The 19872-nt window shown below is 37.1% G+C and overlaps 2 protein-coding genes across 2 annotated transcripts; one reads left to right on the top strand and one right to left on the bottom strand.

Moving 5' to 3' along the window:
* Nucleotides 1-109: 109 nt before the first annotated feature.
* LOC127969770 (glutamate dehydrogenase, mitochondrial) lies at nt 110-11136 on the bottom strand. Its single transcript, XM_052571866.1, has 13 exons — nt 10588-11136; nt 6901-6981; nt 6749-6804; nt 6384-6447; nt 5734-5828; nt 4716-4895; nt 3859-3996; nt 3588-3725; nt 3371-3451; nt 2960-3083; nt 2275-2366; nt 2113-2175; nt 110-892 (listed from the first exon to the last, which is right to left on the bottom strand). The coding sequence occupies exons 1-13, from the start codon at nt 10988-10990 to the stop codon at nt 773-775; spliced, it is 1635 nt and encodes a 544-aa protein (XP_052427826.1). The 5' UTR covers nt 10991-11136; the 3' UTR covers nt 110-772.
* Nucleotides 10337-19429, top strand: shld2 (shieldin complex subunit 2). The gene is made up of 9 exons (XM_052571865.1): nt 10337-10497; nt 14258-15494; nt 16388-16495; nt 16675-16869; nt 17132-17278; nt 17571-17777; nt 17865-18102; nt 18845-18960; nt 19056-19429. Exons 2-9 carry the CDS (start codon nt 14348-14350, stop codon nt 19229-19231), a joined length of 2334 nt encoding a protein of 777 aa, XP_052427825.1. The 5' UTR covers nt 10337-10497; nt 14258-14347; the 3' UTR covers nt 19232-19429.
* Nucleotides 19430-19872: the final 443 nt, after the last annotated feature.

A 19872-nucleotide genomic window follows, 5' to 3' on the forward strand; every position in this document is an offset into this window, starting at 1 on the left:
TTTATCCACGTACAGTAGATGAGCACGAAGTATAATCTTACGGTTTACTTTTTGGGGGGACAAAATTTTAAAACATTTCAAAGTACAAATAACCCAGACACGCTTCACATTAACATTTACATTTTATTAATTTTAGACCATTTAAAAAGGTGATACAAAGTCTGTTTTTAAAGGGTGTTTCGTATTAAATGCTAATATGATAAAAATAAAGATTAGCTCCCAAAAACTTGCTCCAAAAATTTGCCAATTATTAAGAAATTAAACACGGACTTGTAAAGACAAGGACACATTTAAAAACTAAGGAAGCTTTGGGTTATCACCAAAAATGTTCCAAGGAGCAGCAAAAACCAACATTATGTTAACGGATATAAAAAAGCCTGAGATTGATCCTGTATCCCTTTCCCACTCGACTAGAACTATGTCAAAATTTGTGAAAAAAATAAACAAGGTAACCATCTAGAAATTCTAGAAACAACAGTTTTTAGAAACAACAGTGTGCGGCTGTGACTGTAAGGCTTAATGTGTTTCCAATATGCAGCGACTTCAATTACACATGACATGAAGAAAACATTACTAAATGTTAACAAGGAGATTATATTAAAGGGATTTTGTCATTAAGGCTTTTCTAAAAAGTCTGAAAGGATGATATACTTGAAAAGACCAGAGGATTCTAAAGATGCATAAATGATATGGCAGATATATGTGGATGTATAAAATCTGTCTGCGCAGATTAACAGACTCAGATATAGAGCCAGGTGAATAATACAACCGTCTATGTGAAGGTTAGACCAGCCTCATGGTACACTTTGAAGACTTTCTCGATGGCGTTGACGTAGGCCGCTGTCCTCAGGTCCAGCCCAAGGTTATACCTGTTGGCTGTGCGCATGATTTGCTAAAAGAGGAGAGATGAATTATGTGAACAACAGAGGCTCTTCATACATCAAACAAGCTTAAACACATAGTACGCTGCTTCCTGAGACAGCATTTCATCCATCATACTCATACTTATTCAAGTGAATATTGCTGTAAAATTAATCTTATGTATGCTGCTAATTTTAGTAAAAATATAGTGCGGCAATGCATGTGTCCTTTGCGGAGAAGCCAATATACGATGAGCTCAGTCCGTGAGAAATTATCACAAGACTTATATTGTAAAGCTTACTTTTGGTTTAATACTAAACAAATATCAATAAAGAGCGCTTAATTGAACAGTGTAATTGACAATTTGACCCCAACATACTGGACTGAGCAGACCCTCTAGCTAAAGGTTTGAATGATCCACACATCTTTGGGTGCGCTGAATGATTAAGAAACTATTAAATGGGCTGGATCTCATTTTCCAATTCAGAAACAAATAACTGACAGCAGCAATGACACATGAACAAAAATGCTGTTCTCTGGTTACCAGATCCCAGTTTCACACAAAAGCTGTAGCTGGGTGTGTGACAAGTATGAGTATCTGTTTGTTTGCATGTTCAGAAGGGCTCTGATGCAGTATGACATTAAAAGTTGACAGAGAGACGTTAGATGCCATCTAACACCACTGTAAGCAGGGACAGTAATAATTAATCTGCTATTGATTCATTGTTATTACTCATAATCTGTATCATCTGTATGTCTACCAGGGTCTGACGTCATTACTACGACTGTGTAGCAGAATGCATTTAATATGAATTATTATTTGACTATAATAATAAAAAATATATATATTTGAAATAAAGATCAACAAAATATACTACTACAAATAATAATAATAATAATATTAAGAATAATGAACAATGCTAATACAGTAACCAACAATATAAAAGAATACATAAAAAAATATAAAAATAACATATTATATACATTAAAGAGATATATATATATATATATATATATATATATATATATATATATATATATATATATATATATATATATATATATATATATACAAGATATATAATACTTGTTATTATATACACACACAAGATATATATATATATACACACACACACACACACACACACACACACACAGCATCATATACTGTATAAATATAGGCATAATATATATTTGTATACAATTATAATTATATAAATGATATATTTTACAGTATATTTATCTACTTACTCTGGCGGATCGCTCCATTGTATAAGCCAATCCAGAATGCACAATGTCCTTTTCAGACGCTCCCTGCCAGACGAGCAACACAAGCGTATAAAGCTCCAGCAGTCTAATTTAAAACTATTTTTTTTAAATGCTAATTGCATGTGCTTCTGCGTTCATACTCACAGCAACCCTCTCTTGAAATTCAGCTGTGGGAACAACAGGTATGGCTCCACCATGTTTCCCAAACTTCCTTTCCAGACTCTCCTGGACAGACACTGCCAAACAACACGGTAGACCCCCATTAGCACATGGATCTTCCCAAAACAATGCTTATTCTCTGAGCCCCAAATCTGTTCTTTAGTTACATATTTGATAAAGGATGCAATAAAGTATGGTCCTGTTTTAGTATACGAATATATTAAAATGATCGTTACACCATTCAACAGCTTCTTCACATGGGTTTGCTCCTGTTTCCTTTATGCAACATGTGATTCTCAGTGAAGTGAGGTTATTTTAGGCCAGCCAGATGAAAGGCAAGACAGAGCACAGATTTGTGTTCTTGTGTATACATGCACGCATGCCCGGATACTCTCAACGGGACACCAATCCCACTATATTTGCTTGTGGGAGCAGAATAAACAAAGTGAACAAAAACACCACGTGACCTATTCTAGCCCCCCTGAATACCGACATAATCTAGAGCAATTAGAAAAAGAAAAACAAGCGCTCCCAGAGAGCTAAATCGGCAGAAAAACAAGACTGGGGATTGATTTGCAAACGATCAGACCATATGTAGGGAGATTTCTAAAAGGAAACACTTAAGTATATTGACTTTGTCTGTTTTCTGAGAGACACATTTTCGACTTACTGAGGAGATGGTAGTTGGAGTCCCTTTCGTATTTGAAGGTCAGTCTGCCATAACTGACGTGGTTCAGGTTCTTCAGCCACTCAAAGTAGGAGACCGTCACACCTCCAGCATTCAGGTACATGTCCTATACATGCACAATTATTTCTTTTTACTATCCTATTGGCATCAAAGGCTATTTTCAAGGCAAGATCAAAGTGGTTTAAAACTAGAAAAAAAAACCTAATTTTATTTTACAACAATACAAATAAAACCTATATAAAAAAGATCTTGCAAATACAATCTAAATAAAGGTAAATAGATTAAATAAGATCAAATTGTATATGCATAAAATATTCAGACAAAACCTGTATATGCATACAAAAAAAAAGACTGATTTAATATTAAAACAACATTTAGGATTGGAAAACGTACAGGGATCACCATGATATTCCTCTCTAGGAATATCTTGTCAGCTTCAGGGGTGGTGGGACCGTTAGCTCCTTCGGCAATGATCTGTCAAAATAATATGCGTTACTCATTTTCTTTTAAATGCTCATTGCAGCTTCTCTCGAGTGGCATAATACAATTAATAACTTATCTACGTTAAAATGGCGCCATTTTTTGTTTTGGTTGACTGTTGACCTCTAACCTTGGCCTTGATGTTGTTGGCATTTTTCTTTGTAAGTTGTTTTTCACTTGCAGCAGGGATCAGGATATCACACTCAGCTTCCAAGATGCTGCCTTCATAGGGGGTGGCATTAGGAAAGCCAACAATAGTGCCATTGGCCTGGAAAATAGGAGTACTTGAAGTATTAATACATTTGAATGTGTAGTACTACTATGTGGCCACAAGGTGGCTGCCTTACAGTGAAGCTTCGGCAAGAATGTCACTCTAAAGTAAATGAGCCATTAATACTCACCAGCTTATAGTCTTCCAGCTCTTTGGGATCAATGCCTTTAGGGTTCCAGATGCTTCCATCCAGCTCTCCGACACCGACACACTTCGCTCCGTTACGATGCAGATAACGCATGGAGTGCAGGCCCACATTACCAAAACCCTACCACAAAAATCAAGAGAATCAGAACGCATTAAATAGTTTTTATACTAACAGCGGAGCTGATGGATTTAGTGCATGAACATTGCTAAACATCTAAATCCACTGCAAAACAAAGTCAGTATTTGTGTTACAATTTTAATATCTAAATATAACGAAAACGAAATAGACTTCAGAAGTTCAAGTTGAAGAATTGTTTTCAGAGACCATAACTTAACATACAATTTCTTACCCTTCTGAAAAATAGTCAAAACACAATCTAACTACAGTATAAACCATGTTTATGCTGCAAAAAGTGCAATATTATCTCTTGGCATTGTTTTTGAAGAAAAAAGGCACAAATGCATTATTATTCCATTAAATATATTTTTTACAATATATTTTTATTTCTCTGACATTACAATAAAGTGTTGCAACACACAGTAAAATAATGAGGATTTTAATCATTTATGTCGGAAGTGTAACATTTGAAGGTCTTGTACCCTTTTAAGCACTCTTAATAAATATAGATTGGGCATCTTAAAGGAATATTCTGAATATTTAAATTCCTTAGATAAGCAAAGTCAGAATGGTCTGTGTCAGCATCCACTAACTGCTGGAACAAAATCATCATGGGCTAATGGACAACGTGCATTAAAGTTCCACCATGAAAGAAAAGTAGCACTTTGAAATCAAGTTCAGAAACTTGAAGGGTGGTTTAAGTTTTATTGACTTGGACAAACCTGAACGACAAATGTCTTGTCTCCGAACCCCGGGGTCATGTCCAGCTGGCTCATGTAAGCAGCTTCATTGACAAAGTTTTCAATGCCATGGAAGACACCACGGCCAGTGGCAGATATACGGCCGTGGATCCCACCCTGGCTGATGGGCTTACCGGTAACACAGGCATGAGCATTGATATCCTGATGAAGAAGAATTATATTTTTGAATTATAATCGTTTGTAATAATAATAATTAGTTTGCATTATACAGAATAACCTCAACTCTAATAATGAAACACAAAGCTATGAGGTCTGTGTTATGACCATCATTCAGTGTAAGGTCCTGTTGATGTTACAGCATATCTCTCATGTCCTTTCACTTATCTCGCTACAGGCCAGCGCACAAATAGGACAGAACATCACAGCTACCTAGACAAAGCAAAGGACTGCCATGGGAGGACAGACTGTATTGAAAGAGTCTGTCAGTAGAGGCTGCTTTGTTCTCTTGGTCCCATTAACACCATGCTCTTTGTCAGGGACAGTGAATGCTCTTTATCTTTGTGCATCTTTTACACAATACATGCATCAGAAATCACTCCATCATTTCAAGGTAATGTATGCATCCAATTTTCTGTATGTGCTGTATTTGTCTACAATATTATGCAATGAAATGGGGGAAACTAGATCTGAATTTTCCTGAATTTCCTAGTGTTTGCAAGGCAGCAAATGAGGGTATATTATTTATTCAAACCAGAGTAAGTATGTCTTTGTTATAGTTAGATGCATGGAAATGCATGAAAGACTAAATGAATCACCATTTGCTATGCAAAGAGATTTAAGAAAGCGGACAACTGCAAATATAATAAAAACATCATTGCTGCTAGATGCATTTTGAATGCTAAAAATAGATAAAACTACTATAGCGGAAATTACCATGCAAAACTGTATTACACTTTATATGTTAAGTGGTTTGGGTTACATTCATTTCAGCAAACCTGTTGTAAACTAAATGAACACTTGGTCAGGTTCCTCAACTTACATGATGGCCCATTGTGTTAGCATATGTGTCAGCAATCCAGGACATTTCCCTTTCTCCTGTGCTCATGTCCGGGGCTGGGACGTCAATGCCAGGCCCTGACAAAGAAAACAGAAATGAGTGTGCTACTGATCCGCCCTTCCCATGGCCAGGGCTAATGATATTTAACTTAAACATCTGGACACAATTAATGGAATTCATAAAATACATTATACATACAATGTATTATGTGATAATTGTCACATTGTGGCAACTATATCACTGCACAATTACAGTGCAGTGTGGGAATCATGCACAGACTCAAAAACACCTACTTCCTAAGAAAAGTTGGCTCTATTACAAGCTCTTGGCAGAATATTGTAATATGAATACAGCTTATCTAAGCTTTTGGACTACAGGTTAAATAACTTGTAATGTAGAAGTGGTGTCAATAGCACCCTGACTGTTAATCTTAACCGTGCCATCTGATGAGAAATACTGCATTACAATTGTTCAGGTTGTTGCAGTTTGATCTGCCATAGAATTCCTGTTTTATTCTTGCCTAAATAGTAAAATATGCTAAACTGATGTCATTTGGGATCAACAGATATCAATTCTGCTGAGCTTTTGCTGAACTCAGGAAAAGATTCAGTTTGTGCCTGCTCATATCTCACCAATGAAGCCCTTTTTAGCTAACTCAATAGTAAACCTTCTCGTGATCTTCTCCAGCTCTGTGTCCTGTGTAAGAAAAACAAAAAATGGCGGGACATCAGCAGCTATAATGTGATTTACTTGCATGTCAAGAAATAAATACATTTCTGAATCTGGTTGCTTCCAGAGCATCTACTAGCAATCTAACAGTTTTTTAAGAGAACAATGTCATAAAATCTTCAACATCATCTAAAGAGGATGGACTCTAGAAAATGCAAATACATATCCAGACATTCATCTGCAGGAGCATTTAATATTAGAGTCAAAATATCTGAAGTTCCATCTTCCAAAATTACATTTAGTCAGAGAATCTGAAGAAAACACTCACGGAGTAATTCTTTGGGTTAATTTTCACCCCCGCTTTAGCTCCTCCAAAAGGCACATCTGTGGAGAACACGGTTCATGCAAATGATTAAACGTTCACACTTACAACCACAACCGAATAAATGTACACATAAGCAAACTTAAGCAAGAACTTACCTACAACTGCACATTTGTACGTCATTAGTGAGGCAAGGGCTTTCACCTCATCCACTGACACCTCTGTGCTGTAACGGATACCTGGAGAAACACAAGCAGTGTCCTCATCCATCAGACTGCAGGTCTATGCAAATACATCACTTAAGTCATTAAACAAGCATCAAAATAAGTCACATGCATTACAGCCTTTGTTTTATGATGCTAAGACAGGATATTCTCTATCGATTTAAGCTTACATCACTATACAACTTTGATAACCTTTTTTTATATTACATGTGTTCCTATATAATTAAGGACATTTTAGGGTGTTTTAAAGCTCTTGGGGAAAAAAAGAATATATAACAGAATGAAAGCTGCAAAATATTTGTCCGCTGCCTTGTTTGTCAGTATAAATAGCATTGATGATCTGGGTAATATGCTGTTTAGAGTAGGAGGCCTGGAAAATTCAAATGCTCTAACGGTCTTGGGAAAAAGAAAGAAGAAAAAAAAAGGTCTTAGTTCTTAGAGGGGAAATTTTGTGTGGCAGGACAGGCTGTTAAGCAACCACCGTGATGACTCACTCTCTCCACTGAAGAACAAGGGAAGAAAATCTAGGCAGGAGCCAAACTGGGTGTGTTTAAAACCAGCGTGACTGCCCCAAACTAAACATCTCGGTTTTCAATCGGCCTCGAAAGCCCTGCTTGAATAGCAATGGCAAGTTCTTGAATTCATGGACAATGAGCTAGTGATTCCTTTCAAATTACTACTAACCTCAAAGAATGTTCTTAGTGCAGATTTAAAGGGATAGTTCATACAAAAATTACATTTTTGTTATTTACTCACTCTCAACAGTTGATGTTAGGCATTCACTTCCATAGCATGGAAAAAGTACTAATGAATCCAATGGCTATTCGAAACTGTCTGGTTACTAACAGTCTCCAAAATATCTTTTATGACTGAGCCTGTTTTTTTTTTTTTCATTTTTGTTTGTTTTTTTCTCATTTCTGTCCCCGATTGAGTTTTGGTTCCCTTTCCACTGTTGCATTTGGCTTGTTTAGTTGGTACAATATTGTCGACTTGATTGCACGGATGCTGTTTGAACTGAACTGAGCCGGACCATGAAATCACTGAATCAGTGATGAACTGACTTTAACTTGAAAATTGAGTTTTTACTATCATCCCCTTGCATTATGGACACACCGTTTTCTTAATTAAAGGGGGGCTACAATGGTGTTTCAAGTATTCAGAGTTGTTCACAGTGTTAAAGAGATGGATTCTAATGCTAAACATGGCCAAAGTAAAAAAAATAATAATAAAAAAAGAGAATTTCTGTGCTGAAAAGCTTACTTCCGGGTTGGTAGAACTTGGTACAAGTTTCAGCTGTTTTTTTTTTCGATCATGGATTTAATGACGTAGATGAAGGTGGAACTCCTTATATGAGCATTTCTCTCAGGAAAGCGCGCCCGTGCACAGGTCGACCAGAGGAGAGCGAGACCGCGAACATCAACGCACTTCATCTGGAAATCGTCGACAGCGCTGCATAGGATTTGTTTGAGAATGTTTTCAAATAAGTGTATTTTGGATGCGAGTGAAAGTTTACCATGTTCAGCTTCCCAAAGAACCCAGTGTTACATGAACAGTGGATGCAGTTTGTTTTCCCTGGGGCAGCAGTATCAAGTGCATTTGTGTGTTCTCGTCACTTCAATGACGACACACCTCCAGGAGCTTGGCTTTTTCCAGAGAGAACCGGAAAGATGTATTTTTCTTTTATAAATATGATAAAAACTAAAGACTTTTTTGGAGATATGAAGGATGCAGTACTACTCTATAGGTACTCAAGATTAACATGAGATTAGGTGAAACTGTGTATGTTATGTACCCTTTAAAACTGCTTTGACACAATCTGTATTGTATGAAGTGCTATATAAATAAAGTTCACTTAACCTCTGCTCAACAGAAATAAGAAACTCGAAGAGATTTGGAACAGCTTAAGGGGGAGTAAATTATAACATTTTGGGGTGAACTATCACTATAAAACAAAGTGTATTTTATGAGTTATTTGGTGATTAAGTGAGCAAGAAAACTCAAAAAGGTAGTTTCATTAGCTCTTCTGTATGCATATTGTGGAATTAGCATGTCCAGTGTACATATTCAGGGAGTCCAAAGTCTGCATTCTTTTACTTATACTTTATGCATATTTTGCTGAATCTTCATTTATTGCATATTTAAATCCAATAACTGAATAGGATTGCAGGTCATGTTATCCTTTAACTAGTTTCCTTACAGCTCAATAAAAAATAAAAAAAACTTTGAGCTCCTTCCCCATGTAAACTGGTTATGAGGTCTCTTTTACATTAACTTAATAAGAGGCTTCCCAGCACACAAGGTGCAAAAACATGTTTTCTTGTTATCCGGTTACTAGACCTCAAGGTAAACTCATTGACTGAGCTCATTTACAAACTTAACAGTTTAAAGTCTAGCCATCAGTTCAGTGACTGTCTCACTGGAAGCTCCTCTTAAATATAATCAATAGAAGATCAAGCAGGGTACAATATAACATCTCTTCCAAAACTTTGTTGATCAGTTTAGCCGAACTCCTCAGCAACTTAAAATGGTGGTTAAAGTAAATGTGATGTAATTACTTCATTTGGTCATTCTACAGTTGAAGGTAAGGTTCCTTCCTAGTTTTAAAAAGGGGAAATTAGTCTGAAAAAACTGACTGGATGTAGCTTCTATTGGAGGAAACTGCAGAGAGACTGAACTGCTCTGGAGGGCTTCCACCTCCCTTCCTTAATAAAGCTTTGCAGAGTCAGTCCTGATGAAGCACAATCTAACGGCCTAACAAACATCTCCAGAACAGGTCATGCTTCATAGAAACAGTTTTTACACAAGCACATTCCAGTGATATAAAGGAGTTCACAACTTCCCAAAAGTTACAAATATCCCTGTAAAGAGAAAACTGTAATTTATATGATGGGGGTGGCAGACCTACCTAATAAAATAAACATATGAACAAGCCAGGCAGCATTCCTGCTAAAATACTGATCAAACGTAAACCTAAAATGGTGAAGCAATGCAGGGTGTGTTTTTAATTATAAGCCATTTTTCTCTCCTACATATTATAAAATATTAAATGCAATGCATATAGGTCTATGTTGGTCATTAGCTTGGGTAACATTTTGTGCCAGCAACCAACTGGTCTTCAAACCAGTTTAAGATGGTCAAACTGTTAAATGCTCTAAAGATGTACACAAGCTGGTCATTTTATACCAACAAACCTGCACGTGGCCATCTCGCCTAATGTACACATTAGACCAGCTCATACAAGATAAATAACTAAAACCCGTTTATTCCGATATAACACCTATTTATTAGCCGCTTTATTACCAGGATCAGTACACAGCATGTTGATTTTATTATTGTGCAGCTTGCACGCAAACAATCGCAGAGTGTCGCTGCTGCGCAACCGCGACGCAGGATATTTTCCAAGTGCATGGCACGCAAGGCCTATTTATCACTCTCTGTCAAATTACAAAGCTAATGCGTGTAAAATCAATGTGTTGGACACGCGCAGAATCGCGTCACCACAATGCAAAACATCTGAAGATGCTTCGATAGGTAAGTGATACGTGTCTTAATTTTGCATGTGTTCTCTCGTGAGCGCGTCTGCTTCCTATTAACTCCGGTGTGAATAACGCATGAACTTGCCTCCTTTACACGGAGTCCTGTGCTGGCTGTGTTGAGCTCGGTAGCCCTCGATCATCTCCCACTCCCCGTTGTCTCTCTTGATGGGGAAGGACACGGACAGGACGTGGTTGCAGGGCTTGATGATCTTGAGGATCCCCCGCACTCGGTGCCTCTTCTGCTCGGGCGTTTCTCTCGTCTTCAGATCATGCACGAGTTTGTCCTCCACGATAGAAGCTCCGCGGTCGAAGAAACCCTCGACCATCCTAAAGAAGTTAGGGTCATCGTCTTTCTCTCCCACGGCTTCGCTGTAACGGCGGACGCGCAGGAGAGTCGCGGAAGCGGGCAAAACGGAGTCGAAGCATCCCGAGGACAGAGCGCTGCTGGCGGCTGCGCGGCTGACGAGCTCCCCCAGATACCTATACATGATTTTGAATTAAAACAATAACTAACAGTAGCTACAAAGAGAAAAAAACTAATACAGTGTCAAAGGGTGGGACGGGTGAATAAACGGACACCAGGGCTCCTCCTTTTTCCTCTCCACTCAATAAAGTGTCAGCTTGAGTACTGTTTGTGAGTTGTTTTAAGCGGCAGGGAGGCGTGCCGTGGCCCGTGGGTCTCCACCTCAAGCTGGGAGGCGCTCAAAGAGCACGAACCCATAAGCAAACATTGCGCTATGAACTTATGGAAAAAGTATTGAAACAATATGTAAAAGTATAAAGTTACTGCACTCCATGAAATAAATGTATTGGCTAAACGTTATACCTCTTTAAAAAAAAATACAAATTTTTTAGGGGAAAATTTTCTCTGATACTGTATGATATACCAATGTCATGGTATTTCACTAAAGATTAGAACAGAGGGGGGTTTGAGAAATAGTGTAACAGATTCCTTTCTTTTTTATAGTAAGCAATGCCACCTGAAAAGGGTTTTCAAAACAGACTGATGCCTTTAAATAACATATACTACATTTTGAAAGTATTGTTGTTTAACGATGTGCTGTTATAGATAATTGTTTGAGTAAAAAAGGGTTTGTGTTCCAGGAGAGACTGGGAGTAAAAAAAAAGGCCCCTGGATTATCTCCCAAATAGGCCCAATACAACTACAAACAGTCACTACTATCTCACAATATTACAGCAATCCTATTGCATTTATGGCAAATAACATCTTGAACATCAACCCATGGTGACCCTGCAGACATTACAAGTTTTAAAGGGCTCATATGATGCAACTTAAATTTTTTCTTTCTCGTTGGAGTGTTACAAGCTCTTTTTAGTTGCAAAGACTAAAGTCTCAAATCCAAAGAGATATTCTTTATAAAAGTAAAGAAACTGCTCGTTCTAACATGCCCCATGTCTACATCACTATGTGGGAAGATTTGCATAACACTGATGTTCATGCAAAGAAAGAAGGCTCACCTTTTTTTCTCGTTGTAGTATTGTTGTTGCTGCCCCCGCGTCATATAGATCTTTGTGAATCACTGTAAAAACCAAGCTACTTTGTTTTTGCCTTCCAAAAGAGGACACGACTAGAAACCATGTTTATATCACATTTGGGTTTTATGTTTATGTCTAGTCACTTTGGCTGGACAGACCATCACATTTTTATTAAAGGGCATAACATTTCCGTCACACGCTTGAGGTATTCGGCCAATCACAACGCACTGGATAGCTGGCCAATCAGAGCACACCTAGCTTTTCAGACCGATGAGTCTTGTAAAAATCGACGGGTTTCAGAAGGCGGGGCATAGAGGAGAAACAATAATGTACCGAATGTGGAAAATAATGTTTTTTGACCCCTTTAAAGATTTCCACTACAAATACTGTAGTGTTTTTAACTTTTAATTGTTTCCTGTGGTGTGTTTTGTGAACCAAAAACCAATGCATTAAATGAGCAGAATGCATAATGTACAGTATATGCTTAATGTTAATTTAAGAGACTTTCATGTTACAGTCATATCTTGAACGTGAATTTTAAGTCACTATATAAGGACTACAACAGTTTTCCAATTCGTCATAGCTCTACTGGGTAATTGTAGTGCTTATCTAGTAAATTGTTAGAAGCCAAACAAAAACACAGATTCACTCATACTCAGTGCATATAACCCGTATTTAAATATAGTTATTTCTGTGATAAAGGTTATTCTGTTTTTGCTTATCCAGACTGTAATTTTCTTGCGCAACTGAGGTCATGTGAGGTCAGCAGAGGCCCTGCTGACTGTTATTAGTTAGTGTCAGGGTTATTGGCCTTTTCCAGCCCATGATGGAGTACAGTAGCTCCAGTCTCATAAATCAGTTATAGTGTCTGCTTCCTACCCAAAACTCACCTACCTACCTGGACTCGAATGAATAATTATTTTTAACTTGAATATTTACACCAATCATTTTCTTCAAATGATTGGCAAATGACTGGTTTGTGTTACCTTTACTCACTGGGTCTAACAGTGTAGTATTAGCTGTTGTTCGGTGTACAATATGTTCAGTAAATCCAGATGTACTCCTTTATTTCACCTGCGGTTACAGTGACATGAGGAGTCATGTCATATCTGCTTCATGTCTACTGTAATTTGTTCCTGCCTGAAATACATCCTGCTCTTCATTATAGATCAGCTCTTCCAGGGCCTCTTAGATTTTTTTTCCAGGGAAGAATTTGAGCTTGTTTTTTTGCAGTTTCCCAGGATATGTCTCAATGTGTACAATCTCTATTGCCTCGGAGGATCATATACTGTATGTGGACAGCAGCAATGGATTCCTTATATATAGTAAATATGTATAGTAAAAGCGTCCCCGATCAAGACAAGGAAACTGTTTAAAACACGTGTGCCAAGTTTTCAAATGTTTTTATTCATGCTTGCTTTACATGGTTTCCTTACACCTTGCACGTGAGAATCAGCTAAAGCAAGAAAATGTGTCTGTTTTCAGTCTTTTTCTTTTTTTTTTTTAGTAAACCACCCCTACATCCCAGTCTAGAAATTCGGCCTGCAATAAATCACACTGCCTGGTTAATAAGAGGCGTGTACAGTTCTGTTATTGGCCCATGCGGTGCCTACACCCATCATCTGGTTGGTGTAATTCTGGAGAGTCATTCATTAAACTGCTGTTTTTGTTCTTTTTCTAAGTGAAAACAGCTGATCGGAGGAATGCACACTTGCACAGACACATTCAAATGCTCTGTTATTCACAAGTTGTTACTTTTCTTCCTCAGGGAACATGCTTGTAATATTCCTTTACTGTAATTTAGCATTTTCAGCTGTGTGGCTTTTGATAATTTATAAATGAATAGTCAGTATTTATATATTCTAATAATGTTGTTAGCATTTTTTAGCTTTTATTTATATACATTCAGTTTTCATTTTACTTTTTGTTTATGTTGTTAGAATTTTTTTCCTGTGTGTAAAAAAAAAAAAAATATATATATATATATATATATATATATATATATATATATATATATATATATATATATATATATATATATATATATGAAAAAAAATGTATATAAAAGTATACTGTATGGAGTAAAATCCTGGAATGTTTTTTTTTTACTTTGAAGAAAAATTAATTTGCAACTGAAAAGAAGAAAGACATGAACATAATTATCAGGATTTTTTTTTATTCTGGAAGCAAACCAGTCTTCATTTTGTGGACTTTTGTCTGTGTTTTAACTAACAGTATGCATTTCCATGTTCTTACAGATGGCCACTTTAACCTGTCTGCAAATATAGTAGAAGCCCTGGCAATCTTATGACTGGGCCAATATCAGTGCAACTTCTAAAGACAGGAAAATGGCACACAAACCAAAGATTCATGTTTTTTTGGGTGCCCCATGTCCCCAAGCACTCGCTGAAGATGTGCAGGAGAGAGCAGCCGCACCCTGGAAAACAATAGACCTCACTTGGAGTCATGGCAGGTTGATTCCCAAAGAAACCATTAGAGAAGCCCAAACAGATGAGTGTGTTGCAATGGTTAGTGGTAGAATGCAAGCTGCTGTTTCCTCTGACAGAGTATCTGAGAGTTTAGAGGACAAAACAGAAACATCACAGGATGACGGCGCTCCATCAGGCAGCCAGTGCTCTCAGTCAAAGGCAGAGTCTGTTGAAGAAGAGGTATTGTGTCCTGTATTAGTGACTGAATACCTAGATAGTTGCTTCTGCTCGCATAGACAAGGCAGAGATGGAAGGCCTGCATCACCTGTTTCCACAGAGACTGAGTATCTGAGTACATGGACAAAGTCCCAAGCCTTGCTTCTTCGAGGTAGAGCGGCCCAATGTCCAACTTCTGACTTTCCTGATGACTTTCTTCTTGGTTCTCCACACACCCCTCCCAAACAAACGCCCTCATCTTCTGTAAGTTCCCCAGAACTGTACAGTCCTGTGGTCAGCCCTGAAGAGAGGGGTTTAGGGGGAACCTTGCAAAGCTCAGGAGAGTGGCATAATGACAGTCTAAGTCAAAGACAGCAGGAGAGAGGGGTAATTCTGGAAATCACAACTGACGGCATCCTCTGCTCTCAGGGTAATGCTGTGGCTGAAAAAGCTGTTGGTCATGAGGAAGTTGGGCTTAATATTGACTCACTTGCACAGACTTCACCTGGTCCCACTTCTTCTAAAAGGATGAAGCTGTCTCAGACCGAAAGTAAAACTAAAGAAACAAAGCAGAGGGCAAGAACATCTGCTGCCCCCCTCTGTGGCCCTACAACCCTGCTGGCCAGGTGTAAGACTCATGGTGTACGATACGCCATCTTGGTTGCTGTGGTGCACCCATGCCACTTAAAGGAAGTCAAAGTTAAAACTGGAGCCTCGGCTGGAACCAGTGTTCCTTTAGCAACACTGATTGTAACAGACCAATCAGACGTGGAGATGAAGGTGGTGTTATGGAGGACATCGGCTTTCTGGGCTCTGACAGTTTTTCCAGGAGAAATTCTGCTCATTACAGGTGAAACCACTGAGACCTCCTCCTTAGATCTATGAATTAACGCTTTTTATATTGTATCATTGCCAAGTGTCCAATAGAAATCTGATTTTATGTTAATTCATAAATGTGTTTGATGTTAAACACTGTGCAATCTCTTCGAGAATAAATCAGAATTCATGTTTATTGACCAGTTAAGTTATGATTTAACTTGGTTGTTTACTTATGGTCTTGTATAAATCTTACAGACAATATAATATATAAAATATACATGTACATTACCTTCCAAAATTTGGGGTCAGTAATATGTGGTTTGTTTTGTTTAGAATTTATTTTTATTTCTTTTTTTCAGTAATAATGCATTAACTTCATCAAAAGTAACAGTAAAGACATTTATAATGTTAAGAGATTTCTATTTCAAATGAACTAAATTAATTACATTTGAATATATATTAAAATAGAAATCAATTACTTTAAATTGTAAAGCATATGCTGTATATATATATATTTATATACACAATATACTCTGAAACTATTTCAACCACATAATCTATTTAAAAATCCTGATTTTAAGGTCATGCAGTGTGTAACTTTCAAACAGTAGTGTTTACTGTTTTTATAAGAATGTATTTTTATGCATGCATTTGAAGCATGTCAGCAGAATGGGTGTGCACACTGAAAATGTACAGCTCAGCAACAAAACAAGAATATCAGGATGTTCTTCTAAAATCATGACCTCTCAGTCCAACAAATGGTGAATCACCAGCTCATTCAACCTATCCAATATAACCATAAATCATTATTAAAAAGTGGTCAAAATGGATGTGTGGTTGAAAGAAAACACCTGTGAGATATGCACGCTAATGAAATGTCCTCATGCTTCACTCACAGTTGTCTTTCTTTCTTTGCTTTGGCAGATGTGACAGTGCACATAGACAAGTGGAAGACCGAGACTGTCCTGCAGTCGTCCTTCACCAGTAAGCTGCTGAATTTGGGACAGGTCACAAGGGAACGTATTCCACCTGGTAATGAAAACATAATTACTACTGAGGCTTAACCTAAGCATTTTGCCAAGTTAAAGGTATACTGTAGATGTCATATTGCAATGTCTGTTTACATTTACATTGGTATGTAATGTAACGGTTATGTACAGTATTCGACTTTATTGGTTTTTCCCTTCTTATGTAAAGTGAATCTTGTTTAGCCCCACAGAATTTGAACTGTCATACACTGAGAAGGCTGTGCACTCATTTGTGTGAGAAGCGCCCCCTCTTGGTGTCTCTGCCTCCTCAGAAACCTCAGGATTTGCACTCCATCCCCTTCATCCGCCTTGGAGCTTTACGTCCCGACACACTGGTTCACGCTCTGCTTAGGGTTAAACACTCGCAGTTAATCACAGGTACAGAACTGCATTATAATCCAGTTTCAGAGGATATAACGATGTCATAACAATTAAAGTAGCACCGGTTTCAATTACCCAAGTGAGCGGTCTGAAAGACCACTGGACGACACCTTTGACCAATCACAATCGAGTATTCCGGAGAGACATTTAGCAAATCTGTTTATATTGCCTAGTACTTATTATTCTAAACAATCACATCTCAAAGGCAACTAGAAGATTTTTTTTTGTGTGTTCATAATGCTGTTTTGCTTGATTTTAGCCTGGCGTGATGAAGCAGAGGGGACATCCAGAGTAGGAGGTGTACTAAAAGCCATTTTGAATGTGGAGCAAGGAGATGGTGACCAAGGTGCTGTCATACTTTGGGGAGCTGCTCTCACCTGGCTGCAGCGTTTGGAGAGGAACAAAGGTGTTTTATATTTCAGTGGTTCTATCATTAGGGGTCCTCCGCAACCTTACAGAGTGGCCACAGGATGACTTCATGTTTATTTTATATAAAAAATTGTGTTTTGCAAATGCAAAATGCTATTTTTTGAAGAACATATAGTATTTAACGTATGTAACATTAAATAACATATATAAATACTTGCTTTTTGTGGCTTTCAGTTGTTGTGTTGAACAACCACTGTAATAAAACGATAAAGTTTGAGTTTTTTTTTTTTTATATTGTACATAATTTGTAGTGCTAATGCATGTTACAGATGCTGTATGGGAGTTCAGGTTGCTGCTAGTCAGACAAGATGTGACTTCAGGTTTGCTAGAGCTGCATTCTACTCCATGGAGCAGCTGTCAGCCTCTCTTTCCTGATGACAATCGATGCAAGGAGTTTTACAACACCGTCCGCTCACAGAGGACCGCTAGCAGCTTTGAGATTGATCTCGGCACACTCCTGTCCCAGAAATACTCGGGTAGAACTATTTGTTGCTGCTAACAATGCATCTGTGTAGTATAATTAATGACGGTTATATTAAGACTCTTGTTTACACACTCATTAGGTGATGTGGATCTGAGAGTTCAAATCACAGCGTTCCAGTTCCAGAGCAGTCCATCCCAGGAAGCCTCACTGGTAATAAAAGGCAACACGCCCTTGGAGACGATCTTGGACGTAGTCTCTGGTGACATCATATTTGCTGGATGTGGTCAGTGCTCTGCAGAACTGGAAACAGATGAGAACAGCATATACAGACCCTGCTACCCATGTCTGCCCCACACAGGAGTGCGTCGCTACTATAGGTCTGATCCCTTGTTCTGTCTCGTCAAAAGAATGTGTGTCTGTATGTGCACACACACAATTATTTCCTTTTTTTTTTCTTTTTTTTACTCTTTGGTCACCAAGAGTGCTTTTATTTAATCAAAAATATAGTAAAAACAGTAATATTGTGAAATATTATTACATTTTAAATATTTTCAAATGCAATTTCTTCCATGAGATGGCAAAGCTTTCATTACTCCAGTCTTCAATGTCACATGATGCTTCAGAAATCATTCCAATATGCTGATTTGTTGATTATTTATGATCAATTATCATTAGTCCTCCAATATTAATAATGATTCTTATCATCGATAATGAATACCATTTTTAGGAGTCTTTGATCAATGGAAAGCTAAAAAGAAAAGCATATTTAAACAAAAAAATAGTTTGTAATGTTAACTAATATGAAATAAATATGAAATAAATAAATAAATAAATGTTAAATAATATCAATGTCTTTACTGTCACCTTTGATCAACTTAATGTATACTTGTTTAATAAAGAGTAATCATTTTCTTTTTTGAAAACTGCCAATGACAAAGGTTTAGTAGTTTAGTCACAGTTTAGTAGTCATTATTTACAAATATCCAAGAAATAAATCATTATTTATATGTATAAATAAGTGATATGATACAAATAAATATTTATATTGTTAAAACTGCATAAGTCAAGTGAAACAGTAGTTATCTAGATCTTCTTTCTCAATATGACTTGTCTTTGTAGGCCAGTTGTTTTAACTGTGCAAGCTGGAGATGATCAAATCTGTGTGCAAGTTCCCCCTGCTCTAGTGCAGAGGATCCTCCTGAACACTGCCCCAGATAAGCTACATAAGACCATAGGTGAGGTACTTCCTTGTATTTGAATCATGATAATTTTACATGATTTGTTTAAATATTGCTACTTTAAAAGTCATGTTTTGTGTGTGTTTCTTCAGCCCCAGCATCAGAGGTGAGGTTCATCCAGGTCGTAGCTAACAGGATTAGTTCCATATTGACCCCCACGAAGAACACATTTCTCCTGACCGTCCGAAGCCATTTCCAGTGTGATGACAACAGCATTCCTGTCATTCAGAACTTTATATTATTAGACTTCAGCTCACTAGAGTCGTGAAGAATATTCATGTATATTTTAAGATGATGCCATTTATTTTTAATAGCTATGATTAAACTGTCTTAAGGTCATATATCATGTATAATTTTCAAAGCACATGAGTATTATTGCATCCTGGATATTCTTTGAAAAAAGTCAATGTGGCTTTGGCTATAAATTAAAATGTATTCAATAAAAATTGTAAATTGTAAACAAAAATATAGTGCTTATCCTCAGTATGGTCTATAGTGGGGAAAATTATATATATATATATATATATATATATATATATATATATATAACACAAACATTAATAAATATTTATAATAATAATAATAATACATTTATATATACATATACATATACACATACACACATACACATATATACACATATATATACACATATATATACACATATATATATATATATATATATATATAGGCTTTCTAAAACAGTCCTGTCTGTTGCATTATGTCATAGTTATTATGAAATCAGATCATCAGACCTGCACAATTCATAGGCTTACTCTGATATAAGCCTTAATTATGGTATGATTCGTTTTTAATTAGTTGAAATAAGTTGATTTGAGCGGAAGTTTTGAAGAACATGCAAATCATGTCTGGTCTAAGAACCAATCAAAACGCTCCCCTCGCGCCACG

This window comes from Carassius gibelio, chromosome B13 (genome assembly GCF_023724105.1).
Source record: "Carassius gibelio isolate Cgi1373 ecotype wild population from Czech Republic chromosome B13, carGib1.2-hapl.c, whole genome shotgun sequence".
Taxonomy (NCBI): domain Eukaryota; kingdom Metazoa; phylum Chordata; class Actinopteri; order Cypriniformes; family Cyprinidae; genus Carassius; species Carassius gibelio.